This window comes from Mesoplodon densirostris, chromosome 11 (genome assembly GCF_025265405.1).
Source record: "Mesoplodon densirostris isolate mMesDen1 chromosome 11, mMesDen1 primary haplotype, whole genome shotgun sequence".
Lineage (NCBI taxonomy): Eukaryota > Metazoa > Chordata > Mammalia > Artiodactyla > Ziphiidae > Mesoplodon > Mesoplodon densirostris.
This window is the reverse complement of record NC_082671.1, coordinates 94,824,428-94,845,149: the sequence shown is the minus strand read 5'-3', so window position 1 is coordinate 94,845,149 and position 20,722 is coordinate 94,824,428. Positions and strand designations below refer to the sequence as shown.

Below are 20,722 nucleotides of genomic sequence, written 5' to 3'. Positions count from 1 at the left end.
ATAGAGAGATTATTTGCCCAAAAGAGTGTCAAAGAACTTATAAAAAAGATCCATTGCTTTTATTTCATGTGCTATACTGAATAAAATGAAGTCAGTTATGGATCCATCTATCTATTTCCTATATGTCCCACCTTATTCAAATAGCAATGATTTAAGATCTTTTCCAAGAATATACTAAGTTGGAAATATTATTGTTGTCTATGTTTTAATTATATGCTTACTAGCTGCCCTTTATTGAGCACCTACACTTACGTCTTGCTGCTTTACACACATTATCTCATTAATTCTCACAGTAATATTTCAAAGTCAGGATTATTGGACAAAAACAGAGGCAGAGGGTGAGACCAATTTGTCCAGAATCATACAACTAGTAAAAGTTGGAGTTTGGATCTAACCCAGGTCTGTTGAATTGTAATATTTTTGCTCAGGAAATACATAGCTCAAATAAAAAGGCAAGAAAGTCAGGAGAATGTGTAGAAAGATCAGCAGGTTATAATAAGATATCATAGAGTATGTAAACCCATGATAATCTGCCTTCCCTGACTGACTAATGTTCTTTTTAACATGTCGTTTATTTTTTTTTGTAAATGACTTAAGTGATATATAATACTTATTCAATTAAATATATAGACAGAGTTTTTTTATTATTCTTATTGATAATTCATATTGAATTCATATAGAAGCACCCAACTCATAATACCTTAGGTCACTTATAATTATGAGATGTATCCAAATATTGACCAATATCTTTCCTAATCTGAAATATATAATCTCTCTGAAACATGTAAATCATGCTTAGCAAGGGTAAATTATTACTGGAAGACTAATGGAAATCTTCAGTGTGCTCATGCTTGAGAAATAACTCTGCAGATACTCTTCTGCAATTCACGTTCTAAAAAACGTGCTAGTTTAGCCTTTAATTAAAATATGTAATTTGGGTTTTATGATATTTTAAATCTTATTTTTTCATTTAGCATATTCACTTCTATTGCACTAGATAGTAATCGAAGATTCTTAAAGTCTCTTTTTGCAAAATGATGTAAGATATTAATAAAATATATGCTGCCCTGAATTGTGGTTTTATGTTAACCTACTTCATTTATTTTTTTATTGAGGTATCATTGACATACAATGTCGTACAATGTCAGTAGATACATTACCTACTTTAAATGCAGAACTTCCCACTCCTTATTCTACTCCCTGTTACTTATTTCACTATTTTCTTTTCTTACAGTTCTTCAACAAGCAAAAAGCTTTTGTCTTAATTCAACCACACTAACTCCCTAATTTCATATTCCATAGAACCATTTATTATCAAAAAATAATTATAGGCCCCTACGTTTACAATTATTCTATTTATTTTGTAAAATTAATAAATTCAGAATTCTCTTGGCTATAAAATTACTTAGAGTTTATACATCTTCATTATGTAAAATATCATACATCAAGGCAAACAAAAAATCATTCATTTATCTATAAAACTATTGAAAATTATATTTTATCTGTTTCTTATCTCATTACTTGTCTTCCATCTCCTATATCTTAGCTCCTTAGAGTTTAGAGAATTAAAAATGTAGGGTATATGGTTTTTCCTGTAACAATAGATTTTATCTACATGTATTTATGAAAATTTACCTTATTCCAACAGAAATGTCAGGAATTTAACAAAGGAGCTAAAATAATAAAGAGTAAAACAACTCTGTAAGTAAAAAGATGATGCCATAACTGGAAAATTTTAATATAAATTTTTTCTAATTATTAGTATTTCTGCCCTGTATATAAAGTATTGGCTATATGCTTAATCAGATAACCAAGAATATATAACTGTTGGTTACTTTTTCATATTATAAAGCTTTTTAAGATAACATCATAATCAATTTCACAGAATTTTATAGAATGGCTATTATTTTTAATATTATTATAAAAAATGTATAACGATTTCAGAGAAGGAAGAAACCAGAGCTGAGCTTTTGTCTTATTTTTATTTTATCTAGATCCCACTGTGCGCCTAGCATTATTCAAAAACAATGAAAATAAAGTATCTGATGCAAAACCACCAAAGAAAGCACAGCCACAAAGAGATGGCTACTTTGAAGGTATGATTTAATCACAGATATATAGAAAAGTAAAAAAGATGGAAAATTGTATTTAAAGCAAATTTTAAAATTCCTCATTAGCCCTAAAGTACATATATTAAAAATTATGTATAAAATATAATTAAGTAAAAGTCAAAATATGGCTCTTGGAGCTAAAATACTAATTTGGTGTCTTGATTCATTAGCATAGTAGTTTAGTATTTCTATAAATGCTTATATAAATTTAAATTCTTTGTATTTTTATGTGAAAAGCCTTATAGTGCTGTATCATCAGTGTTGCTAATTATATTTAAATTTTACACTGACAGATAATGTCACCCTATATCAATGGAAGTGAGTACATGTTGAAATGACATTCTAATATATTTACTGCCAATATATACAAATTGCATTAAACATTATGAATTAAACTCTGGAATTTTAAATATTTTACTATATTTGAAGCTTGTCCAACTCACTTCTTGGGTAAAGGATCTGCATATCTAAGTGGCAGATTGTATTCCTTATTTCAGTATTCAGAACAATTATGGACTTATATTAGTAATCAGGAATATTTAAATGTAATAGAGCAGCAAATATGACTTAAAACAAGTTTGCTATTGCTTTATCTTTAATATTAAAATGGTCATAATTTTGCCTATAGTTTTGGATTGTAATTTCTAATAGGAGAAAATAGAGTCAAATATTTTGAATGGAAGTGAACTATTCAGAAATTTTAATACTTTGTCTTCTGTACATTTTAAATAAATCTTAAAAGTTATGCATCATTATAGCATGACTGAAATCGATACATTTTAATTTAAATTTCTATTCAGTAAGGTCTCAATTAAGGAAAAATTTGATAGCTACTAATTTTATATTTATTCAGAGATACCTACTAAGTATGTAGGGGTGGAAGACGTTGGGTCTAGAATTTTCTTTAAGTATATAGTAATAAAAATATGCATAGAAAGATAAGTAAAGCAAGTCTGGCAAATTATTGAAATTGTTAGATCAGTAGATGATGGTATAAGGAGGTTTGTTTTACCATCCAATTTTTTTTAATATTTAAAATTCTCCATAGTAAAACATTAAAAATGTGATGACCAGTGAAGGTGTAAAAAATCAAAATTAATGCAAAAAATGTTTATGGATTAGTATTTTAATATAATTAAAAAATATTTTCAGTGTAAAATAAGGCTTCAGTTTTAATCAGGGCTCATTTCTTTGTAACAGTCTTAACTTCACCATTTCACTGTTTTTGAAAGGAAGAGTAGAAATTCTGCTAAAATCAATAACAACTCCACAGATATTACCTCTTAAGTAGTATAGCACTGTTATTTTAGAAGGGATATGCCTAGGAAGAAAGATAATTGGGGCATTTTTACCCTTTAAATTAGCATGTACTTTAGAATCAGGAAGAAGAAATCTATCCCAACCTGTTCTGTTACATTTTCTCTTATCCTATGAAAGGTAAAGATATGTTACCATCAAGAATAGTATATATGTATACAGTATATATATTGATTTGTATACTAAAATAAAATATGCCAGGAGAAGTTCAAATAGTGATAGAAATAAAGTGAAACATTTCTGTATACACTTTATGATACAATGTGCATTTTTGTTTTCTTTCCTCCATATGAAATGTGTTTAGTTTACTTTTTATTTTTAAACCTCAAGTACATTTGGCATGTCATTAATTTCACTGAATGGTCTTTATGTATGTACCATATATTCTAGTGACATAGTTATTTTAAGGCTTTTTTTTTTTTTTGAAAGAATAGGCTTGGCAAAAATGATTGTTTGTAGAATAACATTATTTTCCCTAATATGTTTATTTCTGTCCCCTTTTTTAAGGGGAAAAGAGTAAGTCAAAGATTATTTGATTATTGCTGGCCACGTTGAACCCCATGTTATATTTAACTGCTGCTCTGGCCTCATCCACCTCCTAGACTCATACTCTTTATTTTCTGACTGGCCACAAAGGACAGGCAGCTTGCAAGTTAGCAACCTGACTAACCACAGCTTCCCAGTGGAGGGCACATTTTTAAACCAGGTGTTTTGAGATACAATTTATATAGTATAAAATGCACCTGTTCTGAGTATGATTTGATAAATTTTAATATATTTACAGTTATACAACCTAAATCTAATATAATTTTAATCTAATTAAAATCACCACAATCTAATTTTAAAACATTGGAAAAACTTTGCTTTCCCTTAAAAAATTCAAATAAAATTAATAATTGGGTATCTTACCCCCAAAAGTGAAGGAGATCAGAATTAAATTTTACTGTAGGTTTAGATTGAATGACTCTATGTGGAACAGTATCTCAACATATTTGTATGCCGGCTTTGTAATAATTTTCTTGGTTTTGTTGGAATTAGATGATAGTATTATTTGAATATTTTTTCTATACTGCACATATATTTTATAATAACTTTGACTAAAAAAACCTAAATTTAAAAATACTTCACATTGCAATGTTGCCTATGTGGGATTTTCATGATTCCTCTTATAAATTGTACTAAAATTCTTTGGGTTTTTTTTTTTTTTTTTGTCTTTATCTGGATATCACTAGCAGGACAGAGAGGATGGTAGATATACTCTGTTGGTCTGGGATTTAAAATATGCTTAAATATGGGGAATATTTAATATGAAATTTCAAAATATGCTTACATATGGGGAATATTTAATATGAAATGTCAAATTATATTAAATGATATAAGGTAAGTTATATCCTTTTAACAGACCATGTTTTACAAAATATCTTTATATTTTGCTATATTCATGACTTGCTGGCAATTTTTGTCTAGCTGCCCTTAACCCTTAAGACCCATTAGACCCTTAACTCAGACCTAAGGCTGAAGAATCTTCGACCACACCTGTTCTCAGGGTAACCTCATACATGTGCCATGTGTCAGATGTCAGTTAGTTTTTCCTATGATATGCAATTTAAGAGTCTGAGCACTTTACAGATTCAACACTGGTTTACTTGATTTATTTGCTTATTTATTTATATTTATTTAATGTCCAGTACGTGTCTTGGTTTAATCTGTATCACCAATGATTTCTACTTAAGTTTCAATATCTGATCTTGCCTTAGAATGTAAAACATTTTTAAATTATTACCTTAAATATTTTCCACCAAGTCTCCTTTTTTTTGTTTCAAATGTTCAATTTGGAGCCCTTACGTCACTCTTCTATGGCTATCACAGATATAAGAAGAAGCATAGCTTAATGGATGTTAAGTGTAGATTCTAGAGTTAGTCAAACACAGTTTGAATCTTGATTCTACCTTTTATTGGCTCTGTGACCTTGGGGACATTATTTAACTTCCCTGTTTAGCATTATTTTTTCACCTGTACAATTGGATATTAATAGTACCTACTTGTTGGGGATTACATGAGATCCTACTTGTGAAATGCTTGAAGCACACAGTATAAATACATAGTAAGTGCTCAAAAGTTGTAATCTTTGGCAACAGTCATTTTTAAAGTATAGGTGTGGTGTTTTGTTGTTGTTGTTTGTCTTCTTTGCAATTGGTAGTATTTATTGTATTTCTTGCTAGGTACTGTGCTAAGAGTTTTATTTAAATTCTCTGGTTCAGTCTTCTCAGAAACTCTTAAGAAAGTATTATAACTGTCAATATTTTACAGAGAAAACTGGTTTTGAGAGTTTGATAAGTGACTTGCCCAAGGTCATACAGAGAGTAAGTGGCTGAAGGGAAATGGGGATAATTTCTTTATCAAAACAAAGCTAACAAAAATATAACAAAATATAGACATTGAAGAGCAAAGGTTCTTGGGTAACCCTGAAATGTATACAAACTTATAATCAAAATATTTAAGAAGGGCTTCCCTGGTGGCGCAGTGGTTGAGAGTCTGCCTGCCGATGCAGGGGACACGGGTTCGTGCCCCGGTCCGGGAAGATCCCACATGCCACGGAGCAGCTGGGCCCGTGAGCCATAGCCACTGAGCCTGTGCGTCCAGAGCCTGTGCTCCGCAACGGGAGAGGCCACAACAGTGAGAGGCCCGCGTACCGGGAAAAAAAAAAAAAAATTAAGAAAAAATTAAAAGACTATTATATTAGGCAAACCTCTGGGAAACTAATATTTTGGTTTTTTATTCCTTTCTTATAGCTTGCGTTAATATAAATTAAGAAACAGTTCAGTGCCAACCTGGTGATAAATATCTGTTTTGTGACCTATATTTAGATGCTATCTATTCTAATTTTATTATGATCACCTAACATTATTAAGCACCAAATCTTTTAAACTCTAGGAGTTACCATATTTTCAATCAACTGTTTTAATTTTCAGATAGATGAGAACCTCTCCACCCAGCCCAAAAGTAAACACTATATTTTTGTTTTATTTATCCCTCTTTTTATTTATACATAAATTAAATAACTTCCCTGCCCTAATCTGCTGAAACTTAAATTTCCTACTACTAAAGCCCAATGCCAAATTTGGACTTCTGGTTTTGGCCAAGGAAGGAAGCTAGACAAGCCAAGAAAATAATTGGATCTGGCCCATCAACCTTCACAGAGAGGTAGGTTCAGTCTTAGTTCCTCTAATCCCTGGGACAATTTTACTTCACTTTCAAGTCAGATTTTCATAATTCCCAGTTTGGTGCTGTCATCACTAACATGCTTCTATTTCTCTTCTTATAAAACTGAAGATTCACACATACCATATGTTTTTATATATCATAGATGTTCAAATATTTTTGTATTAAATTTTTGAGTATTGAAGTCATTAAAAGACTTCAATTTCTTGGCTTCCCTGGTGGCGCAGTGGTTGAGAGTCTGCCTGCCAACGTATGGGACACGGGTTCGTGCCCCGGTCTGGGAAGATCCCACATGCCGCAGAGCGGCTGGGCCGTGAGCCATGGCCGTTGAGCCTGCGCATCCAGAGCCTGTGCTCCACAACGGGAGAGGCCACAACACTGAGAGTCCCGCGTACCGCAAAAAAAAAAAAAAAAAAGACTTCAATTTCTATAATTTTTACTTCAGAGCATTTCTAATCAAACCATATTCTTTTGTGGTAATTTTTACTGTATGATTACAAGCATGTTCTTCTCACACTTTCTTTTAATGTCAGCTTAGAGCACAGAGTCACATTCTGTATGTGGTTTTATAGTAGGTCTTGTATTTCCATAGCTATATAGAGTACTTGCTAATAGTGCCAACACAATTAGGTATTAAGAGCTGGTAAAATAAATGCCACAGGTTAATGCAGGTAACCAAAGACTACCTGAAGGTATTCTTTTAAGAAGAGACATGCTTATAATCAAAACTCCCTAAATACATTTTAGGCACTATCATACCATTTAGTAGTATAAAAGTTTGGAATCATTTCAACTTTCTACAGAAAAACAACCAAAAAGATCTGATTAGGGAATTCAGTCTAGTGAAGCATAAAACAAACGGCAGTTTTTAAAAAAGTATGTGTCTATGGATAAGTGAGATTTGGGGAATGGCAATCCAGGGCCAGAGAGAAGCTGATTAAACTCTTCCTTATCTACATCAGTAGTAAATAGTTTGTATTTTCTAATTTCCACCCAAATTCAGTCATAATAATATGTATATATTCTATTCCAAAGTATATATTTGTATTTACATATATGTCTTGTGTATATATTATTTACATATATCATATACAAATATATAATATATATAATTGACATATAGACTGTATATGTTTCATATATATATGATGTGTATATGGACAAAAATGAAAAGGGATTTCAGAACTTTTAGAGTTCTTTGAAATAACCGTGATATGTAGGCTGTGAGGTATTATTAGTTTATTTTTTATTAAAAATAAAAGAGGGTTTCCACTTGTGGAAATAGAGGACTGTTTAATTAAAACCAACTTTCTTTCCGAGAACAACTTTAAAAGCTGGAAAATGTAGTTTTAAAAAAGCTAATTGACGTCATTGGAGAACTAACAAGTAAGTAAAGAATTATAAGCCAAGAAGGACATCCCAAGAGCTGAGTAGCTGAGCAAAGCTTTTGATAATGTCACCAGTCTACGTGAACTGGAAATAGACTTTCTACTAACCTCTTGCCAGAAACAAACATAAACTATGTCCCAAAATAGATAACATCGTCTCAAGCTTCAAATTATCTCTACATTTTTTCCTATATAATTTTTGGCACACAATAGAAAAAAAAGGCATAGAAGGAGAAGAGGCATCACTGAACACCATGAGAAACAATAGACAACAGAAATTGAGCCAAGAAGATTTCAGATAATAAAGACTTTAAACATACATAATAACTTTAGCGATATAGAAGAAGAGATTGAGAATTTCAGTATACATATTAAACCTATAAAAATATCTGACTGGAAAGTCTATAAATTAAAAGCACAACAACTGAAATAAAGAACTCACTGTATGGGTTTAACCACAGATTAATCAAAACTGAAGAGAGAATTACTGGACAGGACAATAGCTATGAAAGAAATATTCAAATTGAAGCATGAAACGAAAGAGAATGAAAAATACAGAAAAGAGAAGACGTGAGATACAGAAGAAATGTCTAACACACGTGTAATTTCAGTTCAAGAAGGAAAGGTAAGAGAGAATGGTGTAGAAATAATGTCTGCAGAGTTAATAATTGAGAATTTACTAAGGTGAGATAAAACCTCAAATTATGGATTCAAGAAATTCCATGAACTACAAAGGAAATATATACAAGGAAAACCACACTGTAGCACATCATAGTAAAAGCACTAAGAAACCAAAGACAAAGAGAAAAATTCTTTAAAGAGCCAGAGAAAAAAGTTTATTATCTTCAAAGGAGCAATAATAATGAAGCTGGCTTCTTAATAGAAATTATGAAAGTCAGAAGACAATTGTTATATATCATGCTGCTCCCCAAAGTCATAGGTTGAAGCCCTAAACTTTAATATGACTATTTTGGAGATAGGGCTTTTAAGGAGTTAATTAAGTTTAAATGAGGTCAGATTAGTGGGGCCCTAATCCAGTAGAACTGATATTTTTATTAGAAGAGGAAAAGACACATACATATTCACAGAGGAAAGGTCATGTACGGACACAGTAAGAAGGTGGCCATCTGCAAGCCAAGGAGAGAGGCCTCTGAAAAACTAAACTTGCCAGCACCTTCATCTCGGACTTCCAAACTCCAGAACTGTGAGAAAATATATTTCTGTTGTTTAAGCACTCAGTCCTTGGTATCTTGTTATGGCAGCTCAAGCTGACTATTACACAATGTAATGATATCTTCAAAGTGCTAAAAGAAAATAAGTTCCACCATGGAAGTCTATACCCAACAAAACTTTCTCTTCAGAAATGAAAGGAAGACACTCATGCCACCCAGCTCTCTACCTGCTGCTTCTCTGTACAGCCACAAGGAAGAAGGAGGATGACATCTGGATTCCCGAGCCAAAGCTTCACAGAGAAAATGGGGAAAGAGATTGGCTCTGGGAGAAGCCTATGGCACCCTTTATTTAACTGTGTTGTCTCTTGCTCCCTGAAAATAACCTTTCTGTCCACATTTCAGCTGCCTATTCACTTGCTACCTAGGACACTTCCTATATTTGTGGGATGGCTGATAATCCTATCAGGGTGTTGGAGAATTATTACAATATCTTAGAAAGTTCATCATCAAGGACATTAGTTTTCTATCTAAAGAAGGCTACATGAGGTAATGAAGTAACAATGGATTTGGACTGAGGAGACTTCAGTTTGAATCTTGCATAAATACTCATTAGCAGTATGCTCCTTGTGTTTGTTTTTCTCATCTGTAATTGGGAACACAAATCTTTACTTCTCGTGATGTTTTGAAAATTAAGTGATAATCTAAGGTCTTCCAGGTAAAGATGATGGATCTGAAAACCTTCACTAAAACTTCAGGGGAGATATTTTAAAGACACATACTAACAAACATGAGAATATAAGGAAGGGGCAACGGCATTATAGTTATAGTTTTTTTAGACTAGAAAATATATGAGTAAATAGAAAACAAAAGCTTAAACTAGCAATGAAATATGAGAACTATCTCAAACCAAAAGTTTCAGGAATTGATGATATTAGGGCTTGTGGAAGTGGGGTGAAAAGGGTAATAAAATAAATAGGTCTAGGATACTCTTGAAAAATTCTTGAACTTAATTCTTTATATAGGATAAAACAGAGTCTCTGGATTCAGGAAAAACCCTGGCACCTTGCTAAAACTAAGAAGAGTAAGTGTAGGTATTCATGTTAAATGCCAAGGCCACAAACCCTTCCCCTGCTTAGCTACCAGAAGGCTGATAATCACGTTTTTTAGCCTGCTCGAGTGACCATAACAAAATACCATAGACTGGGTGGCTTAAAAAACAGAAGTTTATATCTTACAGTTCTGGAGTCTGGGAAGTTTAAGATCAAGACGTCAACTGATTCAGTTCCTGGGGTGAGCTTTCTTTCTGGCTTATTTCTTGTTATGTACATGTGTGACCTTTCCTTAGCACACGTGGAGAGAGAGAGAGATCTCTCTTCTTCATCTTACAGAGCCACTAATTCCATCATTAGGTCCCCACTCTCATGACCTAATTAACCCTGATTACCTCCCAAAGACCCCCTCTTCAAACACCATCACAATGGGAGTTAAGATTTCAATATGGGAATTTTAGGGAAACACAGACATTTACTCCATAGCACCATGCTTTTGACTTTAAGGAAAGACATTATAGGAGTCTTTCTGGAGATTCTTAACAGTCCAAGAGGAAACATCTAAATATTGACATCAAGTGTTTCCAATATAGGACTCAGGTAGGTCACCCTAAGATGATAGGCATCACTCACTCTTATCAATTTTATAGACTCCCTCTCTAAATATAAGCACACAAATGATGATTCTTAAACATCTGAAAGAAACTTTTAAGAAACATAGAGAAAAAGTAACAAACATGGATAGTCAACTTCAGGCGAAAAAAATCTTCAAAAATACCATGAATATTTTCATAGACATAAGAAAAAATTGCATCCATGAAATAAGAATAAGATGCTATAATAAGAAAGAAAGAGCTCAGAGAACTAAAAATATCTCATTGTAAATAAAAAAAATGATATCAGAAATGAAAAATTGGCAGAAGATAAAGTTAGAAGATAGTGTTAAAGAAATTTCCCAGAAACTGGAGCAAAATACAAAGTGATAAGAAACATGAGAGAGAACATAAAGAAAAGAGGCTCAGTCCAGGAGGTCCAACCTTGATAACTAATAGAAGTTCCAGAAAGAGAGAACACAACAACAAATATATTGAAGGAAATTGTCAGAGAAATCATTCCAAAAAATTCCCGAAACTAAGGGAATTTCCAGTTTCCAGATCAAAAGGGCCCATGTTAGGAAAATGAATGAATATAAAGCCTTTGTAGCACATCTTAGAAAATGTCATAAAACCAGGGACAAAGGAAAGAGGTTAGAAGTCCTCCAGAAAGACAAACAAATCACATGTAATGAATCAGTTATCTAAAAGGCACTGGACTTCCTAACATTAATCTTAGAACCTAGAAGATGATGGAAGAGTATATTCAACATTCTTAGGAAATGTTAGTTTCAACCTAGACTTCTATAAACAGGCAAACTATTAATAAAATTTAAAAATATAAAAACATATCATCTTAATTTATCTCCCTTGCAACCTTGCTCAGGAAGCTACTGGAGGAACCACTCCACAAAAATGAAGAGTTAAACCATGAAAAAGAATATATGAGATCTAGCAAAAGAAACAGACAAAGGAATCTTTACAATGATGGTGAAGAGAGATCCCAGGATGACAGCTCACACAGGTTTTGAGAATAAATACTCCATGTTGACTGAAAACATCATGAGCAATCTCTCTGAGGGAAAAAAATATTGTTTTTATTGTCTGATGTGCTCAAACATATTTGATAGGAGATATACTCCTTAGGAAGAGAGCGTTGGGGTGACCTATTGATATGTGTGTACAAGGCTAATTCATGAATATATAGTAGACATATCCTTCTAACAAAGAATTTGGACACTAATGATAGTACATAGAAAACTAAATTTAAAAAATTAAATAACTAAATGTTAGGAACAAGTTATACAAGAAAGGAAATGTAATCTGTAACTGCTTTGCTTTTTTTTTTTCTGTTAGAAGCTGTGTGTTTTGAATTCAAATCAACACTTAAATTCATGAAACATGGTAGGCTTCACACAACACTAAATTTACTTAGCTTTAAGGAAGGACAAAGGAGAGGAGACTACAAAGCATGCTTAGTATAGTGAGGACATTGTGACACCTAGGCATAGGACCTGGTGCCCTAGTCATTCTGCACTTAGGAAATGTATGGGCATCAGAGTCAAGTCGAGGCTATGAGTGTGTAGATAATCTCAGTTAAAGGAAGCCATCAGCTCTGGTGATCCCAGCAGCTTTTATAATTAATTAGTCATGTAGTCGTCTCCGGTATATGACCAGCTAGTAACTGAGTCCACTTGGGGATATATAACTAGCTTCCATTCTCTGGTTCAGTTGCATTTTATCCATATTGGTTACTTGTAGGTCAATAAACAATCTCAACAATGATGTAAAAGGGCTTGATCTGGTACAGCTGAATTCTCACTGATCTTGAATTCAGTAGAGATTAAATTCTAACAGTTTCTTGACCTGAGGATTAAATCCTCACACCTCCCTGCAACTAGAGGAAAACCATAGAACAAGCTAATAACCCTTCCCTTATGGCTCATATAGGGTATTTACAGTACCCTATGTGGCTCAGCTATAAATGATATTTACATTGTCATAAATAGGTAAACACTAAGTGTTGATCTAACCAAAAATTATGATTTGTCTAAGAAGTGGGAAGATGAGGTATATGTGTTTATGGTAGAGGTGTTGTAAAAGGGCTAAATCTTTATCTTTTATTTTGTGAGGTCAATAAGTAATATAAAATATTTTCAAAAATGAAAACATCAAGATATACACAGGCTAGCAGTGGAAGAAAAGACTAATATGGCTGAATGTAGTTGCCTTTAGAGTATAAATTGAGAATGGAAAGGGGTAGATCTGGGGATTATTATTTTCCATTTTTAAAGCCATGCACATATATAACATTGATGAAATTTAATTTTTTAAAATGACTAAATTAAGTGTTTTTGAAATCACCCATTGAAGGTCCTGTTTTTTAATAAAAGTTAATAAATGAAAACATATTAAGGTAAGACAGTGACATTTTTAAACAAGCAAAGCAGAATTTTTCACCAATAGACCAAGTCTAAAATAAATACTAAAGGGTATTATTCCTCAGGTAAAAGGAAAAGGATTTCAGATGAACTCTTAGAGACATAGAAAGTAATGAAGATCATTTTTACCCTTTTTTAAAATTTTACAAAACAACGGTAGTTTGTAAATTAAACTCTGTTTAATTTACAAAACAGAGTAACGGCTATGGTTACCAGGGGATAAGGTGGGGGAAGGATATGTTGGGAGTTTGGGATTGACATATAAACACTACTATATATAAAATAGATAACTAATAAGAACCTGCTGTATAACACAGGGAACTCTATTCAATACTCTGTAATGGCCTATAAGGGAAAAGAATCTAAAAAAGAGTGGATATATGTATATGTATAATGGATTCACTTTGCTGTACACCTGAAACTAACACAACATTGTAAATCAACTATATTCCAATAAAATTTTTTTTAAAAATTGAAAATGTCCCACCTATAATAGGGAAATAAATCTTGGAAATTGGGATATCAGAGATGTTTCTAAAAGCATTTAATAATAAATTCACAAATTTTAAAAAAAGTAATGAAGAGCAAAGAAGGACGAGTATGTGGGTAAATCTAAATAAACATTGACTTAGTCCAGGAGATCTAACAATGATTTTAAATTCTGGTGAGTTTATTATGTTTATAGACATGGTATCAATAACATTTATACTTTTTTTTTAAGCTGTGCATCAAATCACTTACCTAGGAATTTATTTCTTTTTTTATTTTGTTGAGTCTTACATTCCCCTGTTCCTTCTACTTTTGCTATCTCCACCCCAGCAGAAAGACAAAACTAGCTTGGAATTAGGACTGAGTTTGGATCCCAGCCCAAACCTATGTAATTTTGGTGAAAGTATTTAACCTTTCTATACTTAATTTTCTCATTAATTAATTGGAGCAAATAATACATACCACATAAAATCACTGGATAAATTAAATAAAAATGTTAGGAAGATACTAGAATGGGCTAGCCTTTAGAACATGGAAATTCAGACATAATTCCTTGACTTTCCTGTTTAATCTATTGACACATCTTTATTGAATATCCACCATGAGCTTGGCATTATACAAGAAGATGAGGATTCAGTGGTGAATGAAATAAACACAGACCATGAGTAATGGGGTTCACTATCTGACAGGAGCAGGGAAGAGGGTGACTGACATTTATTAATACTCATATAAGTGCATAATGATACAAATGAGTAAAGTTCTATTGAGGAAAAGTAAGGGGAACTTATTATGAACTTAAGCCAGAGGGATGAGGGAAGAAGTGACACTTGGGATGAATTTGAAGATTGGGTAGGAGTAACTAGACAAAGGGGGAAGTTGTGGATAAAGAGTGTTCCAGGCCAAAGTGTGGGCCTAATGAAAGACTTTGAAGACAGGGGTAGACTGGGCCATTAAAGGAACTGAAAGAAGGCTGGTTTGGCCAGAGGTCAAGGAATGAGGTGAAGCTGGAGAAGTTGGCAGGGAACAGAGAAATTTTAGTTTGTCCATGTTAGTCCATATTTGAGGATTTGGCTTTCTGTATTCCAAGAACAATAGTCCTTGTAAGCAAAAGATGAAATGGTCAGATGTGTTCTTTGTGTAATGATTATGGAACATGTGATGTGGAGAGAAGATAGAAAAGAAACAAGAGTGAACATGATAGGACCAGTTAGAAGGTCATTGCAGTAGGCCAGCATAGAGATGGTAGCTTGGACCAGGGTGAACACAGTAGACATGGAGATGTAAGGGGAAAAGCAGAGAAATAGCAATCACAAGGTATGAATGTATTTAAGTTGCTTCTCACCTATTGAATAATAAGAATAATACTATCCCATAGAGTAGTTGTGAGTAGCCAAACCATTGCTTAGCCCAATGTTCAACATGTAGCAGCAATCATTATTTTTATTCCCATTAATATTCCAAATTTTACTTTCTCTCTTTAAATCCAAGGCTAAACTTTTCATCCTTGCTATGGATGTTATTCTGCCTGATCTGTTAATGTTCTCATGTTTAGTTAGCTCCTATCTCGTTTCTTAAATTTCTGCCTCTATTATATCCATTTCTTAAAATCAACATATGAATAAGCTGCATCTTTACCATTGAAAATGTGTTGCTACCTCCTTTTCGACTACCCCATCCATCTCTCTCTCTTCCTTATCAGCCTTCTTAGGCAGTCTAATCAGTATCTTTATTTCTCATCTTCTGTTCATTCCACTTTTTTTTTTTTTTTTTTTGCGGTACACGGGCCTCTCACTGTTGTGGCCTCTCCCGTTGCGGAGCACAGGCTCTGGATCGCAGGCTCAGCGGCCATGGCTCACGGGCCCAGCCGCTCTGCGGCATGTGGAATCTTCCCGGACCGAGGCACGAACCCATGTCCCCTGCATCGGCAGGCGGACTCTCAACCACTGTGCCACCAGGGAAGCCCCCATTCCACATTTTTTATGCTTTCAAAAAAACATTTTTAAGCTTCTGCTTTCTTTTATTGTACTTGAGACTGGAAGCACGAGTAAAAATCCGTTCCGTCTTTAGAAGCTCAGCCTAGTGGGAGACAAACTAATAAACTGAAATTTACAATCTCATGTACAGTCCTTTCATAAAGTTATGCAGAGTGTACATTCTAGTCACATTCTCATCATTCTACTCAAACTGCATTCATTACAGTAATCCGTGTTAACCTCTTAATTGCTAAACTCAGGAACCTCTTTTCTGCCCTCCTTCTACTTGCCATTTCTTCAGGAATTTCTCTCCCTAGAATTTTTCTCCCTTTACATCCTCATTCCCACTCTCTCCTGGTTCTCCTAGTTATCTGACCACTCCTTTTTAGCTGTCTTCTCTGCCTATTCCTGTTCCTAAAAGAGCAATATCCTTTAGAATTTTGTCTCTGACCTTATTCTATATTCAATCCACATATTTATTTACTAATACAGCAGATGTTCACTTTGCCAAACATTATACTAGGTCAAGGGATACAAAGATGAGTAAGACAGTCTCTGTCTTTAAAAAACTACCCTTGAGTCCAGTTGAGGAGACACACAAATAAGCAAAAGAAAACATCATGGAAGTACAAATCAGACCTATTCCCAGGGTGTGATGAAAAGATCAAGATATAACACCTAATTCTCTCATATAACTTATGTTTACAGGAAGTGACAACTAAATATCCATCTCCATCTTTCCCCCTTTGATTTTTTCTAGACACTTAAATTTAACCCAGTGTGTTTAATATGAGGTGTATTATATACATTCCACTCCACCCACCCGTTTGATTCTTTTCGCTGTCTCTGTTAATAGCATCGGTAGCCATTCACTCACTTAACCGAGAAAAATCAGAATCATTCTTAATTCCGTTCTCTTTTTCATTTGCTGAATGTAAGCACTACCCCCACATCAGCTATTGCCTGCAATGTCTCTTGCCCTGAAATGTTGTCATGGTCTCCTTTCTAATATTCACACATCTCTTCATCTTATAAATTGTATCTTCTATACTTGTATAGCAATGACTTTCTAAACTGTAATTCTGCATACAACACACCCCTGTTTAAAATCTTGTAATGTCCTTCTGTTTCGTCTAGTATACATTCCAAAGGCTTAAGCATACAATGCCCTTTACATACTGTTCCCAGCTTACCTTTCCAGTACCACCTTATATCATTTCTCCCCGCTAACCCCCAAATATTCTCTAACCATATTGAACTACTTAATTATATCCCCAACTATAATGGAGTGCTTGTTCTTTCCAAAAACTGTCCTGCTCTTCCTATTTTCACGCCATTTTCTTTATCTTTATTGCTTTTCCTCACCTTTCTAGTTTCAGACTTTTACTTATCCTTCATGACTCAGATAAGTGTCATTTCATTTGTAAGTCATTCCGAATAACACCAAGCTTCCCATAGGCCTTTGTCATATCTCCTTAATACCGTCCTATCTATTTCCTCCCCTGACTGTAAACCTTTTTAAAGTCAGGGATCGATTTTTAGTCATATTTCTGTTTCCTCCCATCTTCAGGACCTAGCAACAGTATTAGATTCATCTATACTAGGCATTCAATAAGTATTTGTTGAATTAATAAACAGTTCTGACTCTAAAAAAAAAATATCTTTGGAGTCTCAGAAACACTCTTCCTGCCAATTGCTCTGACTCAAAGTCAGATTATTGGCCTATGCCCAACTTAAACTTACAACTCATTTAGTGTTCACATCCGAGCTTTAGGTCCCACTGCCTCAGCCACCCCTTAGATCTACTAAGCACACTTTGGAATTCATTTAATCATTTCCTACTTAAGCTCCACCAGCTGTGGGGTTTTGGATCTTGGAAAACCTCATCATTATAAACAGTATCCTTTCATTTTAAGGTTTCATAGTTTTTGAAACATTTTCTAGAAGAGTAGAGATGGATAATATATTAAAGTCACTATATGTTTTCGTGTTCCCAGAAAACTAAGTGATTTCTAGTTTCCGTTTATATTTTAGAGTAGCTTAATAGAGCTGTGGCATCCCACATATTTTCCCCACAGCTTCATTAACTTCTGTAGGATTTTTAATCATTATTTTAATGAAAAAACAATACTCAACCTAATGCTTAGGAGAGTTAGCTATGGAGCCAGACTATCTAGGTTTAAATTCCAGCTCTGTCCCTTGCTACAGGTATGACTGTATCATACACTTAATCTTTCTGTGTCTGTTTCCTCATTTATGAAATTAGTATAATGAGGTACAATAATGCAGAGTATACAGAGTTGAGTAAATAAATCAGTACCTGTAAAATGCTGGGAATAGTACCTAATGCATAGTAAGCTCCATACACTTTAGCTATTGCTATTATCAGGAAAAGTAGCCATTTACAATGAAATCTATACAAGTTAGAATTTGATTATAGTAACTCCATATACTTTGAAACGTTATATTTTAAAGTATGGTGTATGTGTGTTTGTGTGTGGGGAAATTTATTATTCTTGCTTAGCTGATCATTTTTCCATAGAAAGGGATTTTCTAGGTGACAGTAAATGCATGTACCTGAATAGACAAGATACAGATTCTGATCAAGGATCCATTCAACTCAAAATTTTAGCTGGACAGATTTGATAGGAAGCTTTATTCCAGACTTTTTAAAGTGATGTCAGTCAATCAGTCACACTTCTGGCATTAACCTACCACCCCCAATGTATATGCTATCTCTTGTCATTTTCTTTCTTCACTCTGTGGAAGGTCTTGAACTTAGGTAGCCCATTGAGGCCTGAATTAAAAAAGAAACTGATATCTTTAAACATTCCAGTAATAAATCTAATTATAAAAATTAACTTAGTTTTTATCCTCCACTTAGAGATAAAATATTTTGATTCAGATATTGATATATGTGTTGTAAAGATAAAATTTATTTTGCAATTTTGTTCAAGAAGAATAAAAAAACTAATATGGAGCAGTGAATTGATTTTCTATAAGTCTTGTGAATCTAAGATTTATAATTTTTAACAATTTTTCAATGTTTATCAATATTAGACGGAAGTAAAATTATCCCTTGAAGTTTTCTAAAATATGTCCTATGATATTTTGCACCAGTGACCATAAATTGTATAAGAGATTTTCCTATTTAAAGAGAAAAGATTATATCAAGTAGTATTTGTAAATTAATTTACTGTATTACCATCAGAAGTAATATTTAGACTTAATCTTAAGAAATTAAAACTTATTTACCATAGAGTCAACATTTTGTCATCACCGAAATGCTAAGCTCAAAGTTTATATAAAGCTCAAAGTTGTTAGCTCTCAGAATTGCCACTTAGGAATGACACGCTTATGTTCAAACGGAATTACTTGTGTTTGTGGTGGTGTAATACCTTGAAGCTGCTTTCCAGTTTCACGCTGTGCTTGTTTCCATTCTCATGTATTTGCACATGTACCTATATACAAATTTTCGTCTCATGAAATGAGTTCTTATTCTTGGCATGCAATGTTAAATTGGAATTTATACATTTTTTTCTTAAACTGCTTGTCTTATCAGTATCTATATTTAAACCAAGGCTTTACATTTTAAATGGCCCTTAAGTTTAATTTTATGTCTTTTTCCTTTGATATATTTCTATTAATTTTAGAAGAGTAAAATGTTCAAATACATTCTTTAGTAAGCTTTTCTATTTCTATGCATAATTTATATTTGAGTGTTTTAATATTTAAAATATTTTTAAAGCAACTTGAATGTTCATAATAAAAATGCTATTTCATTTGGAACCTTACGTTATCCTAAGAGAAAAAACATCTATTTAAAAACTATGAAAATTTTACCCTTTTGCATGGTTTCTACAAAGAAGAAAAAATTGTCCTTTAAAAAAAATGTATTAATAGTCATCTCCAAAGAAGTCATCCAATCACCTCTAAGTTTAAAATATTTTACTTTGAGAAGTATGTAAAAACACCTGAATTATTTTCCTACAACTCATCTCACCCATGATAAGAAGAAAATGTTGCAGAAATAGAAACAATGACAGGGGTTGGCATATGAGAAAGAGAATAGACCCTTCCATATATTTTTATTTGACTATTAACTAAAATTGTGTGTGCCAAGACTTAGGTTAGTTGAAACCCCCTACAAACTGGGCTTATGGAAACAGTAACTGATCCTTCTAACATTGTGTTTTTTAATACACCACAAGAATGCATTTCCCAAAAAGTAGAAGATCCCTATCTTGAGATGTGATGAAATGCTTTAAAAAATTCTATATTAGAAGACAGACATCTTTCTTAAAATTTTGAATCATGTAGTTAATTTGAGCTCACACAATAGAGCCCGGCACATTGAAATATTTTCTCATTTTTTAAGGGAATTAATGGCTCTCCACCAGCCCTTTAACATGTAAAATGAGTAAGTTACTTGTGTCCAGTACATCCAAAAAAGAGCCAGGATAAAATAAACATAAGGGGTTGGATATCTTGGAAAAAATCTGTCATGGGTTTGGGTTAATCATCTCCAGAAGAAATTCAACTTGATGCCTGAAATGTAAGACTTCTTGGAGAAAGCAGAAAAGCCCGAGGCAGTGTTGATCTGAAGGAGTGCTCTCCATGGGTCAGAGCTGCTCTGCTGGCAGAGTGCAAACCCAGTTCACAACCGAGGCCGCTGAAAAGTTGTAAAAGACTGCAGGGGCCTTCCCATGCACGCACTCCAGCTTTGGTTACATAGTTTTAATGGCCCAGTTTCTTATTATAAAATAAAACTTAAAAATAAAATCTGTGCCCAGTTTTCCAACTTTCTGTCTATCAATGATAGGATTGCTTCCTTTAACATTTGTGGAATAAAACATCTATTTCTTAAAGTTTTAGTGACCATATAGAAAAGTTACGTAAATATGGAATACCTTTATCTGATGCAGTTTTCTAATGCCCTATCCTTAGGCTTTCAAACATTAGAAAAT

At 33.3% G+C, this 20,722-nt stretch overlaps 1 protein-coding gene across 1 annotated transcript in view; it reads left to right on the top strand.

Annotated features, from left to right (window-relative positions):
* The window catches only part of LRRIQ1 (leucine rich repeats and IQ motif containing 1), a 182,739-nt gene that overhangs the window by 121,076 nt on the left and 40,941 nt on the right, over positions 1-20,722 (top strand). The window contains exon 22 of the mRNA XM_060113615.1: positions 1,995-2,096. Coding sequence (XP_059969598.1) covers positions 1,995-2,096 — 102 coding nt within the window. The remainder of the gene's footprint in view (positions 1-1,994; positions 2,097-20,722) is intronic.